This window comes from Limulus polyphemus, unplaced genomic scaffold (assembly GCF_000517525.1).
Source record: "Limulus polyphemus unplaced genomic scaffold, Limulus_polyphemus-2.1.2 Scaffold899, whole genome shotgun sequence".
Taxonomy (NCBI): domain Eukaryota; kingdom Metazoa; phylum Arthropoda; class Merostomata; order Xiphosura; family Limulidae; genus Limulus; species Limulus polyphemus.
This window is the reverse complement of record NW_013666509.1, coordinates 299,797-318,163: the sequence shown is the minus strand read 5'-3', so window position 1 is coordinate 318,163 and position 18,367 is coordinate 299,797. Positions and strand designations below refer to the sequence as shown.

The 18,367-nt window shown below is 31.0% G+C and overlaps 2 protein-coding genes across 5 annotated transcripts in view; one reads left to right on the top strand and one right to left on the bottom strand.

The window, feature by feature from the left end:
- Positions 1 to 8,477, top strand: part of LOC106461109 (transmembrane channel-like protein 7) — an 80,893-nt gene extending 72,416 nt beyond the window's left edge. For 3 of the 4 annotated variants that reach the window (XM_013920901.2, XM_022387993.1, XM_022387992.1), the window contains 5 exons: positions 498 to 599; positions 3,590 to 3,665; positions 5,571 to 5,701; positions 6,206 to 6,361; positions 7,593 to 8,477. In XM_013920901.2, coding sequence (XP_013776355.1) covers positions 498 to 599; positions 3,590 to 3,665; positions 5,571 to 5,701; positions 6,206 to 6,361; positions 7,593 to 7,746 — 619 coding nt within the window. In that variant the 3' untranslated portion in view covers positions 7,747 to 8,477. Of the gene's footprint in view, positions 1 to 497; positions 600 to 3,589; positions 3,666 to 5,570; positions 5,702 to 6,205; positions 6,362 to 7,592 lie in introns of those variants that run through there. The other variant, XR_002610926.1, reaches the window with a different exon arrangement.
- Positions 8,478 to 8,894: 417 nt separating this feature from the next.
- LOC106461110 (39S ribosomal protein L27, mitochondrial-like) overlaps positions 8,895 to 18,367 on the bottom strand; it is an 11,633-nt gene continuing 2,160 nt past the window's right edge. Inside the window, exons 2-3 of the mRNA XM_013920902.2 lie at positions 10,066 to 10,241; positions 8,895 to 9,345 (exon numbers count right to left, since the gene is read on the bottom strand). Of these exons, the coding sequence (XP_013776356.1) occupies positions 9,142 to 9,345; positions 10,066 to 10,241 (380 nt within the window). The 3' untranslated portion in view covers positions 8,895 to 9,141. The remainder of the gene's footprint in view (positions 9,346 to 10,065; positions 10,242 to 18,367) is intronic.

The window sequence follows — 18,367 nt, the reverse complement described above, 5'->3', positions numbered from 1 at the left end:
GGGGGTGCTTAACTTTTTTCCAGGTGTATAATAAAGAACAGTGATGTAATGGTGTAAACTCAAGTGTGTAGAAGTGTTTGGAAGACGTGAGGTAGATCGGAAGGGGGCTAATGGTTGGATTTTATTGTTGATTATTCATTGTATAATCCCTCTATATAAAAAATGAATGAACAATACGCCAAAATAATAATATTCATTGTTATCTGATATTAAATATATGAATGAATACTACATAAACTTTTTACACTTTATGCAACTGACTTCAAGTTTAACATTAGAAAAACAAAATGCCGCCATATCTATTACTCTTATTCAGAGACAAGAAAATTGGGGATTTTTATAAAACTTCAAATGCAAGAATTGTGATGTATCATGGAAGGTATCAGTGCTTTGTTCCACACTGTTTTGGTTTTTTCAGTTTCAGGTGCATGAATTAGGAATGTTATATATTCAATAGAACAAACATATAATTAATACTATGTGTTCTTATATTTCAGGTTCATAGTAACCCACTGCACCTGTGCTAAAAAAATCGGCAGGCAGGAGTTTGATGTTACATCTAATGTCTTGGATCTAGTGTACTCTCAGACACTATGCTGGTAGTAAAAGAGTGTCATTATCTTAAAACTGTAATAGCATATGTATTCTCAAGTAACTGATGTAGATTGATCTTCAGTATTATAAAGTTGCAATAGCTGTATTTTTCTGTCTGCACAAAATCTACTGTAAAATAATCCATTGAAGTTCTCAGTCTTGAACCCTTAACAACTTTGTTAGTGTATGCTTACAACAATTCACCAATTTTCTTTATCCTGCATTTGTAGTAATTACATTTACCCTTATGTATGCGTATACATAGTTTAACCTATAACACTGCTGGTGTCGACTGAACATCTGTTTCTAGCAGCTGTATTCATTTGATTTGTGTGTGTGTATACAGTCTACCATCAAACACATTGCTAGTGTTGATCGGAATTCTGTATCATCCTGAATTTATGTTTGTTCATGTGTGTATCTAGCGTAAACTCTACAAAACTTCTATGCTCTATTATGGTGAAGCTATAATATTTGTATTTGTGTACTAGTGTTCTCTCAAGCAGTTTGTATATCTTGAAGCCATAATAGTTGTGTTTGCCAGTCTGTGTCTGCATAGTCTACTCTCACCACTGCTAGTGTTGATGGAACTTCTATATACTTTAGCTGTATAACTTTTGTTTGTTTATACAGTGTACTCTCAAACACTTTTCCTGTTAATTAAATCACTAGTAGAGAAGAATCTGAAAAGGTATTGATATAAGATTTTCCTTTGTCCCCTCCCCTCTACGCACTAAACCTTCTCTTATGATGTCATATATTCAAATTATTTTCTTCTAATAATGTTACGAAAAATTATATCAACTAATATTTTACAAGTTCACTCACTCCTAAAAAATGACAGCTCTAACTGGATGTAGATGCTTGCAGCTTGCTTTGTTGGTGCCACACATGAAAGCAGAACAGTTATGCCTTAGCCAACTGGAAGTAAATAGTACTCGTTTTTAGCATCATCAACTCAGTCTTTAATCCTAACACAAAATTGAGAAATCATATTTTAATGTTCTTTATCATTTATTCAATATTTTTATATAAAACTCACCTATTTTTTGGTACACACTTTGAGTCCCCATGTCTCCGAGCCCTGGAGCAGTTTCTTTCCCCGTTGTCTCATCTATTCCTGTGCCACTGGATCAAACTTCTGTTACTTTAAAGGATGCCGTAGTTGTGTTTCTGTGTGTGATCTTCTCAAGCACGTTGCTGGTTTTTATTATGCTTCTTTACCCTCGAGGCATATTAACTATTTCTTTGAGTGAGAGTGTTTGATCTTCTTTACTCTGAAGCTGTAGCATAAGGTGCTACTGATATTGATTGTCCTGAAGATGTGTTTGTGTACGTAAGCTACTCTCTAAAACATCATTCTGTTTTTACTGAAGCTTATTTTGAAGCTGTGTGTGTGTGTGCATACTTAACTTCTGTAGAAGTTGTTTGTATTTATAGTCTGCTCTCATATACTGTCCTGATTGAACTTGTATACCTTGATGATATATTAGCTGTGCAGTCTTAAACACTCAATTGATTGGAATTCTGTTTACTAATGTTTTATTAGCTTCATTTTTCTTTGCGTGTATGTACTGAAACACTGTTGGCTGCTGGAATTGAGTGAACTATTACAACCTGAAGATGCAGTAGCTGTGTTTGTTGGTACAGATACATAGTCTGTTCTCAAGATCATGTGCTTTTGGCTCAGTTTTAATATCCTAAACCTGTCATAACTATGTTTATCTATGTACATTATGTACTGTATACCATTAAATATTTTGATATTTGATTGAACTTCTATATCCTGAAGCTTTTTCAACTGTATTTATCTCTGTGTACACAGTCACACTGCTGGTATTGACTGAACTTGCATCCAAAAATTACTTATATCACCTGTGTTATCTGTTTGTGCACATCTGACTCTGAAATACAACTTCTGTTGACCAAACTTCGTAATCCTGTGTGTTTATTGTTAAGAACTATGCTGGTATTAATTATATAGTAGCTAATAATATTTGTGTTTAATCAACTGCTGATATTTATTGAACACCTATATCTGGGTGCTTTATTTTATTTGTCAATGTGTGTATGCATAGCCTACTCTCCAACATTTCACTGATATTGTGTATCATGAGGCTATCATACCTTTATTTCAAACACTCAACTGATGATGACTGGACTCTTATTTCAAAATCTGTTGTATACATCTTTGACTTTATTAGTCAAACTTTTGCATCCTGAAGCTTTAATGGTTATCTGTGTAGGCACATACTACATACTGTTAAATAATTTGCTGATGTTAACTGTATTTCCAAGTCTTAAAACTACAATAGCTCTGAGTGTTTGTCTACAGGTTTATCAGATTCTTTTTTTATGCTGCTTTGGATTTATTGCTATACATTGTAAATAGTTCAATAGTTTTAACATTATTTTGTCTACTCAAATTGATGTTTAAAAATAATGTTATAAATATATAATGTTAATTTTATAAGTCATTTTACAAACATTGTGAAACCATGCAACTGTATAAGATGTCCATGTGATATTTCATGAATTATTTCAGTTTATACAACAAGTTCTATAATTTTCTTCTCAAACATATAGCCATATAAAAAAAATGTTTAGTATTTATTTATAACAAACCTAAATATAAATTGAATAAAATTTTGATAAAACAGATTATTTCACTTCATTAAATAAGTAACCTAGTCAAAAAGTTGAAAAACTATTAAAGCTCTATTAGTGGAATGGAGTTGCACCAGTGGCTCAATGGTAAGCTGAGAACTTGTATACTAAACAATGGGTTTTACTACCTGTGGTTGTCACAGCACAGATAGCCCATTGTATAGCTTTGCACTTGAAACACAAACAAACAGTCCATTGGAATTTTGTCTAAAGATTTAGTTGTTTTGTTGATACTTTTTATTATTTTATTGTGATATGTTATCATCAAACATGATTTCTTATTAGTATGTATTTACGTTAATTTGCCTGCATTTTTTTATGCCTCTAGGCTTGGTACTTTCTATAGTCCATTACTTCCAGGAATCACTGTAATTAAATACTTCATTTTGTTCTATATCAAACAGGTTAGTTCTCTGTTACAAATTTTATTTTTAATTAGGTCATGTTAATTTTATTTATTATTTGTAATACTAAGAATATTTCTATGATTTTAACCTCTATACTTTTGTTTCTTGAAACCTTAGATATACATGATAAATTCAAAATGGTTTGAAAAAGAGAGTGATAATAGTATATTGTGATTTTTGTGAGAATAGTAGACAACTAGTTTGCATTTTAGGATCTTAACTGTAATTAGTAATTTCTGTCAGTGTTTCTAAAATATCTTGAGTAAATGCATATTTAGTTTAGCTATTTTTTAAAGTATTTATTACAGACTGCTCCTGAACAATTAAAATAATTCTGTTTGGGGAAGAATTACTTCATTTCATCAATTTGCAGTTTCCTGTAATATTAAAGCTTTGCTATCTTACCAAGATCTGGCTAACTAGCCTATGAATGGAATCAGACAAATGATCAGGAATTAGACTATGCTGACGGGCAAAAACACAGAACTCGTATAACGTATGTTAATCGGTTTAATATTAATAGTTTAACAGCACATTGATTAGCTGTCATTCTAAAAATCAATGTATAGCCATTTAGGATTGGGAAAGTTGTACTACTAAGATTGACAAATATTTCTGTATTAGGATTGGCTTTCCTCAGAATCTCTGTTAAACCTCCTATTGCTGCTGTATAGTGTGCAGAATAGTGTTTGTATGAATCATTGTAACTTTTCAAAGTTTTTGGTGTAAAAAACATTTTAAATGCTTATACTTTTCTATGACTATCATTGTCAAAAATGGTTAAACACAGATTATCAGAACCCAGAAATGTAATATATACAAGGTATTGTGGACCTACCCTATGACAATTCAGGTCAATCAAGGTCGTGTCCTTTCAGAAAATTTAATATACATCAATTTCTCAAAATATGAATGGTAAAAGTGTTTACAATAGCAAAGAAAACATTTTAAACCAAAGATTACCAAAATTATTCCCTAAGAACAACAGTTATATGCATAAATGCACCTATTCTCTGCATATGAAGTTGTGCCAGAGAAGATCAGAATCCAACCACAGCAAAGCTAGGTTTTAGATGTAAGGTCAGAAGTCTGTACAAGTAGGTCATTGCACTTTAGTACAAGTAACAGAAGCTAGTGAGTTAACCTTTTTAACCCAGTTGGTAAGTAGGCTGGGAGATGTTAGTGATGACACCTTATAGAACATTCAAATACATTTATTGTCATGGTTTGTAAACAGCATAAAATCAAAACATTTTTCAAAAGCAACAATGTAGTATGGTTGCAGACAGTGTAAGCCAAAGACCAAATGGAAAACAACAAAATGTTTAACAACATCTTTTTGTGAGTGTAGACTCCAATACATCAGAAAATCAAATAAAACTAATAAATGTCAGAATTTGAGAACAAAATAAGACATACAAGATTGTAATACTGATCTATCAGCAACAGCCAGTCAATTCAGGGAAGACCATACATTAAATAATAATACTAAAGTAATAAGCTACATGAGAAAAAGAAACATAAAGGAAGCTTTCTACATCCACCTAACTGATAACACATTCATTAACCTACTGTAGAAGTCAGAAAAACTTGGATACCACTCTTGAAACCATTAGAAAGATTAGTTGATTCAAGTCCCAATTGAGTGAGAGCCCAGATGAATGGATATCACTCTTGCCTTTCTAAGAGGAAAACCAGAGATTGAACTTGAGCCTCTGCTACCAAACAAGTTCTTTGGAATTTCCTGAAGACAGCAGCAGATTAGCTGCAAAAATGTAGGATATACAGTAATTGTTAATTAGTGTCTACTTAAAAAAATTAACTTATCTTGAGTACTTTTAACACACATTGATAGTAACAGTTGAATCAAAAGTTTTTAATACACCAATTTTTATTTTTAAGTTTACCGTGATGGTGAACTGTGTTCCTTCACAGATTCCATACAGAGCTTCCCGCTCCAACACTTTCTTTATGATTGTCTTGATGCTGTCATTTGTCTTGTGCATCATTCCTTTAGGATATTCTATTGCTGAGTAAGTATTAAAGTTACTTCATCTTACCTTTACCTAATCCAGGAAGAACTGAACTAGCTAATCACTGTACTAAGAAACCTTAAATATGCAGTAGTTAATCACATACATAACTAATTAAAAGTTTAAAAAAATAATTGTTGTTGTTAAAGTCACTGTATGCTGAAATTAAACATTAGGCAAATTTTCTCAATAAATTCTGTTTCACATGATACTACAGATAGAAAGTATAATCATAATAATGCTACATTAAAGCAGTTTATACTTAAAACAGAACATTAAATTAGAAGTTACGAAAGCCAAAACGTATTCTCTTTGCACCTTCTACCATTCGTTTGGGTAAAAGGTTGGAGAAGTGATTAAATATTAGATTATGTAAATATATCAGGTTTTAAAATATATCCAATTTTTCTGTTGTTTGTTACTTCACTGTTCTCACTTGTTATGAAAGCTTATAATTGTATAAATAGCTTGTAAACATATTTTTTTTTGTGTGTGTGTATGAAGGGTTTCACCATCTTTTGGTTGTGGTCCATTCCGTATCTACTCAATCATGTGGTTACCAGTTAAAGAAATGATTCGTACTTGGCCAACTACCTTACAGAGTATTGTAGACTTCCTTACAAGTGCTGGATTTGCCGTACCTTGTTTCATTATCTTGTGGTAGGTTTTAAGTTTTGCTTTTTTTTTTTTTTTTTTAGTTGTGTTGGGTTCTCCTGCTATTATTTTAAATATTATTTATACTGTCAAGTTCTGTATATTGCACAACATCCCAGATGGAAAAGTTCTGTGAAAGAATTAGAGTTATAAGGTTTGTCATTTTTTCTGTAGGCTTGTCTGGAAAAGTCACTTATTTACTTAGATGAAAATTTGTTGAAATAGTGAAATTTTGATTCAACCATAAACATGTATATAGTAATTTAGGTGATATTATAAGTACAATAAGCTTTTGTTTTATCATAACCCATACTATTACATACTACCTGTACATAATGATAACTTGATTAGTATCATTAAAACCACTAGCAAAAATGCTGCCCTATGGGTGGCTGTTTATGCTAGCAATTACTAATTGTAGTATTCATACCTCATTTTAAAAAACTGTAAAAAAAGTTATCGTGTTCTAAAAAAGTATTTTTTACTGGAAAGTACTGCATGGAAAAAGTGATTGGATTGTTCTCTTTCGTCATACACAACTTGTTGCATCAAAATGATTCAATATACAGAGCTCAAAATATTCATAAATTTTACTGATATAAACTGTAATGTTTTTATATATTAACACTGCTGCCCTTTATTGAAAAAAATAATTTATTTTTTAAAACTCCAGTTTCTTAGTACTACATTTAAAAATTACATCAATAAAGACATAATTAAACCTTTATATACAGTTCTAGTAAAGTCGTGTACTTGTTGTGAGAGTACTTTTTATTTAAAACTGTGTTCTATTATAAAGAAATGGTTGTTGTACATACCACAGTTATTTTTGTAATTGTCTGAATCTCGAATACCCAAAGTGTGAAAGTTTTTTATGGATCTTTGTTTGTGGGGCCATTCAATAGATGGCGCCACATTGCATTTATTATTTCGGTCACATACATTGACAGATAGACCTATACACACTACATCCATTATAGTAAGATGGAGCAAGAAAGTTTTTTTTTTTCATGTAGTATTCAAGCAAAACATCAAGTTTTAACTTCAAACAGCATTTATTTTATACACGACACAGGTCAGATTGCATGAAACTATAGTAACATAACCAGCTGAGAATTCTAGTTTTGACTAATGTTACCTCTCATCAGCCCATTTCTGCTCCTATTAAGAATTTTATTAATGGTATTAAATGTGTAATTGAATGATAAAGTTTAATATGATTTGTTTTGTTTTCCAGCTTGGCTCTGTATTATTATTCTGCCCAGACTTCAGCTCACAAGCACATGGCTAATGTTTTAAAAGATCAGCTTATTGATGAAGGAAGAGACAAACAATTTCTATTAGCCAGATTATCTGAGGTTGCCAAACAGCGAGAACTTATAACAACTTAGTATAAGGAAAATATTTGTGTTAGCTACAACTGCTTTGAGCTCTAATTTCTTAACTTACACTTTTTAATGTAGTTTCACTATACAGGAAGCTGCTATTGTAATTATTTTTTATAGAATTTCAATTTTAGGATACAGTTTAGTGTAAGTGATGTATATCATACCTCATATGTTGTACTGAAACAAAATAACTTCTGTTGAGAATTTTTTCCAATTGTACTTGAGATTTGATATGGATAACAAATGTTTGTAGCCAAACCAGTTTTTCTTTTTACAAAGATGGATTATAATTGTGTTAGAACCAAAGTTGTGCAGGTAAAATCAAAGTGTTATTTGCTAACACCCAATATACTAAAAAGCTAAAGCCTTTTCATCCTTAGATTTTAAATTCTGTTCCATGTTACTTTACAAGAGGGATGCAGTGATAATCTGTAAAGTTTTCCAATTTTGAAGGTTAAAAAGTTGATTATGTTTGGTTAACAGTACCAAGACTAAAATATTCATATTTTGTTCAAGTCAAAACTATAAATTCTTGTTGTATATTTTATATCCCATTATGCACAGGTATGAAAAAAAAAAAGCTAATTGAGCAGTCCAATAGATTATTAGGTCACTGAAATTTGTTGCTGTTGTATATCTTTTATAAAATTGCAAGGTGCTTAACTAAAATTTATGTACTATGTTATTGCACTTTGTATCCATATTCTTGTTAATAAAAGGAACTTATGAAACTAGTTTTTGAGATGTCTTAATTTTTCTTTAGTGTAGAACATAATATTTGGCATAGTAATCTATTTTCTAAAAGTTTTTATATTAGTCAATTTCACAAAGAGTTTTAGACAAACTTCTGTTCAAATTGTAAGAAACATTGCCACAATTTCCTTGGTGGGATTACCTTTGTTGACTTTAAAACATTGAAAAGTTAGAAAATATGCTAAAACCTTTATGAAACAGTACTTCTTCAAATTTAAAATTTATGTCGTCTAACTTTTTTTCAAGTAAATATAAATGGTTTAAATGCCAGTCATTACAACCCCATACTACCTGAAAATTTAACTTTGGCATTCTATAAAAGCAAGCAAAGTAAATTACAATTATGTATTTCTGACATTGTCAACTTTTACCTGTGATCAATCAAAACAAAAACAGTACACTGTACAGAACTGTTCTTTTACTAGAGGTACAAGTAACACTAATTTGATACAAACTTTCACAACAAGATTGTAAAGCACGAGTTAATCTCTAGGCTGATGTATAATACACAATTTTAAGAGTTATGATATGGATTTATTATGACCATTTAAGATACAATATTTTAGTTTTCTCCAATAACAGGATGTACTTTTCTATTTTATATATAATACAAATCTAGCAAAAGTTTTAATTTACAACGTCAAATTAAACAGTATTAACCAATTTGAATTTCTTTTCTTGGGGTTCAGTAATTACGTGAAAAAATTTCTTATACACCACATCTGTATTTCTATTTGCATAAAACTTCTGAACCCATTCATGATCCCATCTTGGTCGAAGCTTCTCGCAAGTCACTATAACTGTACCTTCTTCTAAAGCATAGAGGGTGCGATCATGACTAATACCAACCTAAGTAAAATAATATTAACAACACTACACATGAGCATGAACACTTGGCTAAAAATGCAAACAGATAATTTCATGTAATTCTCAAATTATTTCATCAATGCATTAAACTAGGTTACAATATAATCTACAATTCAGTTCTTACTGTTTACACTGAAAAACAAAGTTCAGACTTTACACATGATATTTAATTATGGATATAAAACAAAGTAAAAATTAAGCTTTTAGGCTCTCAAAGCTTAAATATATAGTAGATTCCTAATTCCTGGAGATATAGCTAATAATAAAAATGCATATAAATGAATCATTTAAGCATATCTGCTTAATTACCCATGCTACTGGTAGTGCAATTCTTGCATTCATAGCTAAGTTACAAAAATCCCATCAAAAAGCTTTTTTTTTCCCTTCTAATAATGTATAAATAATCCAGACTAGACTTGGATACTGAATATAAAAGGGATTATCCAGTTTGGTTCTTATAGCCTAAGATATAATGCTAAATTAAATTTTATGTAAGGTACTTAGAAATTGTTTACAAGTTTTCTTTCATTATATACAATCGCAAATAAAAAATGCATTATGTTAAAATTAAGAAAGACAACACTGCAATTTTTTTTCTATATTTTACACTTTTTTTATGGAAAATCTTAGGCTTTTTTGGAAATCTTTAACCATGTGTCTACAATTCAGCCTCATAGCTATATAATAAGTTAAAATACTTACATTTAACCCAGGATGAAATCTTAATCCTAACTGACGAACCAATATCATGCCCTTTTTGACAAAGTTACCATCTTGCTTTTTCCATCCCCTGTGTTTTCCTTTCTGAGGTGGTCTCTGGTTCCTAGCACTACCTCCAGCTTTCTTACTAGCAGCTCTGACTTGAGCCTGTTGTAAACCTAAACACACAAAAAGGAACATATTAGAATTTACTTCAATCATATCTGCTTCCTCACAATGAAATTTTTAACCTATACTATGTTAAAGATATTTAAAAAACTGCAATTAACTAAAAAAAACCACTTTACAACAATGACCCACCTTTATGAAACATTAAACTAAAATTTAGTGTTGGTATTTACAGTTGTGAAATTTTGTGACTCATTTTATTAATGTTTGAGTTATACAAAAATGGAAAAGTTTCTAAAACACTAAGAAAACATTAGATAATTTTTTCTTTTTTTAAATGTATATGACTATTCTATCCATAGATGGCATCACATAATTTCTTGTCAAAGAATACTTGTCCATTTACTGCAGGAAAGTGCATCAATTTACTAGAACACATTAAGTATTAATAAGTAGTGTGCAATGTATTACATACCAAAATGATAGATACCATACATTTCATAACATCTCACATGCTGGTCACTTATGCATGTAGCTGACTCGCATATCACAGAGAATACAATGTACATCCCAGAAAATATTTTACACAGATTCACAGCTTAAGACAAGACAAACTTTTTAAGCTTAGTACATAAAAGTTTTAATGTCATGTTTATGCAAAACTAACAGTAACAAATTCCAAATGTAATTTGCATTGCTGTGGAATTTGCAGGCTTACAGTGCTACAACCCTAAACATAAAACATTGCATTAAAAGAAAGGAAATAAATTAGCCAGACACAATGCAATAAATAAATATCCCCTGATTCCACCAAGATTCCAGGCTGAGATTTGGTACAAACTGAGAGGATGAAATTGTCCAACCTTATTTTGGTCATCTAAGTAGGGGCTGACAGTCCAAGTGAGGTTTAAGAGCAACAATTCTGTTTGATGTTAAATGCTATACAAATAGCATATTTGGCTAGGGTGGCATAAAGAGATCTTTCAAATAATAGTTTAAATTTTACTGTAGCATTAAAAATAAAGAAGTTATTGGTATTTGTATTTCACTGGTCCTGTATGGGAGCCATTTTGGATCAAATATTTGGGGTTATGTCACATAAACACCATTTGACCTAGAGATGTGAAACTTGACTAAATCTTTTATCTTTTTGGCACCAACATCCCTGCTAAATAGCATAAAAAGCCATCAATCTTTGGTTTTGAGGGCTATTGACATGTCACGTACTGACCCTATTATCAAAATGCATGGTTGTCATACAAAGCATTTCACACTTTGTGAAATGAACTGTAATGACATGGTGAGGCTCCAAAATTATCTTAATATAACATAGTAAACCTTTTTTATTTATCATTAAACAGGTATATTAAAAAAAAAAAAATTTATACTTTGAAAAATGAAATCTGACAAGTAATTGAAAAGAAACAAAAATTATAATAGTGGAACATACTGGGAACTGCAAATATAATGCTGAACATAAAATAAGCTCTTGGGAATGTTTGAATTAGTTATGAATGGGAGTATTAAAAAAACATTAACTACACAGAATAATCATGTATATAACAATGGTAATCAGTAGATTAATATACTGTAAATAGAAATGGTCATGTTGCAACAAACTGGAAAATTATTCTCTTTGTATGAAACAACAGGAATAACTAAAGCTTTCTTTCCGTCCATAGCTCGCTCACTGCTATATTTGTAATAAAAAAATACTGAGGCCACCATGGTTACTCATTCTCTCTCTAAACAACCATAAGGTGTAATAACATTATTATCATATCAGCATAATGTGCTTCCTTACTCAAGTAACCATAAACTGTCATTGATATCAAAGATCATGAAATATTTGCCTCCAATGGCATTTATCATATGCATTTTGTAATGGTCACTAGATATTAATTACCCTTTTTTATTTCAACTTTCATATACTTAGCTCTTTGTTATTCATGTAAAATTATTACATGACAACAATGAATCACCATGAGACTTGCAATAAGTTTAACTTGCTTTTCCAATAATTCAAGTATTTGCTTTCACAAAGCTTGTCATTTATCTTGCTTATAATGTTCAACAGATTATTCGAGCTTTGCTGCCATTGCCCTAGCCTTGCTTATAAGTCTATAACCATCAATTTCTATGTTTAACTGGATAATTTAAGGCTATGCAAATATAATCCCACTGCACCAGCATACTGATAGTTGCAAAAAATTGAAAATAGATCTATTTAGAAAAGGAAATGGGTGTAAAAAAGCTAAAGATTAGGCCTGGCATTTACTTGTTTGTTATTTTATTTTTCACATATTTTTTAAACTAAATGTATATAATAAATAATGCCACATGAAAGACTAATGAAGAAAACTATATCTGTTGGAGTATGTTAGCTCAATTTATTAAGGGTTTGTTAGAGGAGAAGAAGCAATTTTCCCATTACAGAAGTAAGACTAACCAATCTATAAGTTCCAGTGCAACGTTTATCACTGTCTTTAAAAATAGGATTAACATTAGTAATCTTCAGTTCTGAAGCACATGTCCACTCGTTATTGAACTGTCAAATAGAAGAAAGAGATTTGCATAACTGATCTTTGACCTTCTCTACAGAGCCCTGAGGTATCCCACTTGCAACTTGACTCCAGTTTGAATGAACTTCATTTTGTTACAATCTTCGAGGTCGTTTACTAGAGTACATCATAAAGAAAGCCAACATGAATTCAATAAAGGAAAGTCTTGCCTTACTACTCTTTTAATTATTTTTGAAGGATGTTACTTGTTATATCATGTGACATTAAAGGACTGTTTGGCCCTGGAGAGGCAGTTCCTGCATATTAACCTTGAATAAAAAGTTAAAACTGAAACCCACCCTTTATTTCTCAAGAAATTATCAATCCCCCCTTTTAAGATCCCAGCCTCCATGAATGCCAATGGCTACTTGTTACACATGCCAAACACCCTGTTAGAAAAAATAATTGCTTTAACTAAAGTCTAGTACATTGTTTCTCAAATGATGGGTTGCTAGTAAGTTTCAGGTGGGTCACAAGCTGATTATGCTGAGTCAACATTTTTTTTTAGTCCTTCAGGTGTCTAAGAAGTGCACATATCATCTTTGTTATGAACTATAACAAACTGTTTTTTCATCCTTGTAGAGATAATGGGGGGTTGTGACAACCAAAGCCCATACGTGAAGGTCGTCTAGAAAATCTAGCTTAGAAACACTGGTCTAGTCTGTCTTTTCCAAATCTTGAATTTGTGTCCTCTCCAATAGTGTATCCCCAGCTCTAAGATCTTAGCAATCAGTTTTTAATCGCCATTTATTTACATTTTAAGGTTATTATAATATGAGCAGTTGTGAAAGATAATTCCATTCTTCTCATTGAATCATGATCCAGCAAAATGTATACAATTAATTTTGTGAACTTGCAATTTTTGATATGAGTCTCAGCTGAGAGATTCGAACTGTGAAACTGGTCAATCTGTAATCAATTAGCAATGTGAGTGCTTGGCTATACTGAAAAAATTAACCCAGCTTAGATAAGTTTGACAATCTGTTTAATGTTGAACAAGTTGAGTTAGTTCAGAGGACTTAGGATTTATGAAGATTTAAAATAAATTACATAAATTCATGATCAACATTTTCATTTATTTTTTATTTAACCCAATAAGTTTCTAATTTTTATATTTTAGTTACTTATATAACAGTAAATGGAAAAAACAAAAGTTTTTGACAGAACAAGATGTTTTAAATTAAATGTTTGGCTCAAATTTGCTTTAAAGGCTTAGATAATTATAAACAATGTAAAAATTATAACTTAACATTAATACAAAACCATAAACATATAGTAAGTATTTTTTTAACCAGAACTTGTCTTCTTCTTCTGCAGGTTCTTCCCTTGTGAGGAAGCATGTATGATAAACTCAGTATCGGGGGTTAGTCAACTAAAATGATTCATCTTTGCTGGAATATGTCTATTCTCTAAAAAATTGTTCAGAAATTAGTTTACTTTTCCATGTACTACAACATATTTTTCAGAGATTGGAGTCCCCTTAACCTTGTAGATTGCCTCCTTCCAAACTAAGATTCTAGAAATGCCACTTGTCCTCTCATCCTATTGTGTTCAGAACTTAACACAAAGATGTTAGAGCCCTTGTTCTATTGATTCTAAAAATAATCTTGTATACTTCAGTAAGGTCATTTCTTACTCTTCTTTTTTCTCAAGAGAATATAAGAGATTTTAACCTATTTCCAGAAGACAACCCTATCATCCCCAGAAGCATCCTAGTGGCCTTTCTCTAAACCCTTTCTAATATGTCAATATCTTTTCTTAGATGAGCAGACAAAAATTATAAACAGCATTCCAAGTGAAGCCTACCAAGTATTTGTATAGAAATAATTCCTTCTTTTGACTTGAAATCAACATTCATAAATACACCCTAAAATTTTATTGGCTTTAGTGCTCTCAGCAACAGAACACTACAGCAATAGTTGAGTGACTTATTCACCACTAAGCAAAGATCCTTTTCTTCACAGTCATGCTATTGAGTGGATTCCTATCTGTATTAAACATGGGATTCGAATAAAATAATGAAATGTAATATCTTGTTCTTACTGTAATTAAAGATCATTTGCTAAATATCTGTCTAACTAACCACTATATCCAAACTTTATTAATATATTTATTTTATTAATTATGACCCTTTCAAAATAATTAATGTGAATATTAATGGAAGGCTGAAGTACTGACCATTCAACTGTCCAGATAACACATAACATCCTTAAAAAAGTTAATAGATTAGTAAAGGAATTGAATACACAGTAATTTGTCTATTATATTTTATTTCACTAAATGATTTTAAAAATTTTGCTTTATCAGACTGAAATTTTTCCCAATACAGGAGAAAGATTAATTGGCTAAAATGTCCATAATTTCCAGAGCAATTTGTATCATAAATCCTTTAAAAACAGGAGTAACATTAAAAATTCTCTAATCCTCAGAAACCTGAAACTATTGTGAGGAATTACCATTATTTTTTCTATCAGATGCAAGCATCTGTAAACAATTACATTTAAAACATTACACACATACACCTTCTCTTAATAATAACTTCCAAATTGCCTTTGTACAAGGTGTATATTGTTAATTGGCCTGTGATATAGTGTTATGATAATTACTGTAAACATCTGACATGAAGTTGGTGATTATTGTTCATTGACTTATGACATAGTATTATGTTAATTATTGTACAAAAAACTGATATATGCTGAACTGTGGTATATTAATACTTAACTGCCATCTTAAGATAGGAGTTTTCACTACTACTGCTACTACAGGTATTACCATGTAGGTTTTAATCTACTAGTACCTGGTAGGATTGACTGCTCACCATGTGGATGTCACTTGTATCATATATATGAACTGTCTTGTGTAGTTCATCTTTATGTGTTAATAAACAGTTCCTGGGATTACTCGTTCGTTATAGTTACTAAGCTAGTAGAGCTATTGTTAACAACCTAGTCATACACAGGTTTGAACAAGACTGTTACAATGTCTACTGACCTACTAAAATTGAAAGAGAAAAGCTCAAGTATGATCTTTGACAGGCAAAAAATACTTTCACATCCTAGTGCTTTATTTTTTCACCCCAAGGGACTAATACCCACATGATTCAGATCAATATAAATATTTCCCATAAAATACTTAGGGTAAGGAATATTGGTATTATCAACTCTTGTAAAAATAGATGAAAAAAAAACATTTTATAACTCGGCTATCTTGTAATTTTGAACAAAAACCTTGCCATCAGTAACCTTTAAGGGCCCAATCCTAATCTAAATTTTGTTTACCTTTAATATATTTAAATAAACTGTTACTATTAGTTTTAGCACTATCTCATAATAATTTAATATTCCCTAGTTTATTTTTCTAACCAATTCCCTGGTCCTCCTAAAGTTTTGTAAATCTTCCAACCTATCTGCCAATTTTCACTTCTTAACCTTGTGGCATTTATTCCTGATTTTCTCCTTTATGTCTTTAGTATCCCAATTAGATTTGATCTCTCTTGTTATTCTTTTCCTCTTTTAAGGAACATGCCTATCTTGAATTAAGCAGCTTTTCTGATTTATAACTTCCAATATCATTTGCTCCTACATATATTGCATGATGGAAAGAGTGATGTGTGAACTTGGTGTAAATAGATTTTCAAAAAAGCTGTTCATAACATCACTCAGAACATTAGCTACAAAAATCACATTGGCATGAGCTGTGGAAATAGTTAATTGGATTGTTGTGTCGTTTAATGGGAGAGTGCACAAGATTATTATTAATGGAGACCAGTCAAACTGAACCCATGTTACTAGTGGAGTGTCTCACAGATGTGTGCTTAGGTTTTTTTCTTATTTATGTTAATGATATTTATGGGAGAATAATTAGTAAATTAGTAATGTTTGGTATTTGCTGATGCATTAAACTCTTGGTTACAACCAACTGTTTTGAGGATTTCAAAGTATTACAGAATGACAAATCACCTAGTGAACAGAACAAACATTTGGCAAATGACATACAGTAAGTGCATAAAATACACTTGAATTATCATAACTTGCATCATACATTTAATGATATATTAGAACTCACTCAATATTGTGACTGAAATAAAGGATATTGGCTTAGTGGTAGATAAGTCTTTCAAGACATCAGTATGTGGTATGTTGCTAGTTGCAAAGCTAACACAATTTTAGAATGTACTCATAAACATACTGATTACAAGTAAAAATAGATATCTCTCTAGTTAGGCCTCACTCGAAACACTACACATCTTTGGTCTCCTTATCTATGAAAAGATATTAACTCATTGTAAAGGGTTCTGATAAGGTACTAGGATGACTCCAGGGATCGAAAAGTTATCATTAAGGGATAGGTTTTCTTGAGAAAAGCAGTATTATTTTTATTAAAGTTTATAAAATTATTCAGGGGATCAATAGAATAAAGATCTTTGGTTTCTCTGTGCAACTTTTCTCAAAAGTGGGTGTGCAAGGACAGGCTTCACAAAACAACTGTCCTTTGTTGTACATAGGTGATGTTATTTTAAATTTCAACTGGTCATTATGAACTTTTTTATCCTGTAATAAAGTGGTTTATGATGTATTTACTTAACTTTATATATATATATATATATATATATATATATATATATATACACACACACACACACACACATACATTTTTCAACTGTTTGGATTTCTTAAGCCTTTTTTGATTTTGCAACTGTTACTTAGTACTCCTTCGTTCAATTCAGAAAGTTTATTTTACAATATCCCATACTTGTGCATAAAATAAATTATTTCCTCTACTACACTTACATTAGTTTAAATTAGTATTCCATTTACACATCCCATGTGTGATTAACTAATTACTATACATGTAATTTGAAAACACTCCTGAACTAGGTATGCTATATATATAATTTGTATAAAACAAAATGATAAGCTTGCAACATTTAGACCATAAGATACACTCAGTGATAGTTCATAAAAACACAGGAAAGACTGGACCAAAACAAAGATAACAAAAAAGGGATAGAAACTGGGTTAAAAGATATTATATAAATAGTAGTCTTAGTTAGAAATGTTATATTTTAGGCTTTGAATATCATTATAACCTTAAAATATATGCAGTCAACCACATTCATTACAACAGACTTTTGACAAGGTGACACATAAAAGGCTTGTAAAAAAAAAAGAGAAAAAGATCTCTTTAGGTGTGGGAGATAAATTAGCTTGTTGGACAGAAGAAAGCAGATGGTTGTTATAAATGGAGTTCAGTGAAACTGGATTAATGTCACAAGTGATGTACCTCAGGGCTCAGTCTTAGGCCTTTTGCTCTTTTTGATTTAAGGTCTTGGAGGTTGCTAGCTGTGCAGTTTTTGCTGCTGATTTACAAAGAGATTTAGATAATTCAGTGAGTTAGGCAAATAAATGGCAGATGGGTTTTAATTAGAACAAATGCAAGATAATGCAAGTGGGTTATCATAATTTGAATTATAAGTATAATATGGATGTGAATAACCTTAGTAGTGTTATGAAGAAAAGAGATCTTGGTGTAATAGTTGATCAGTCTCTAAAGCCACCCAAGCAGTGTGCTGTTGCTAGTGGTAGGGCAAATAGAATTTTAGGTTGTATCTCCAG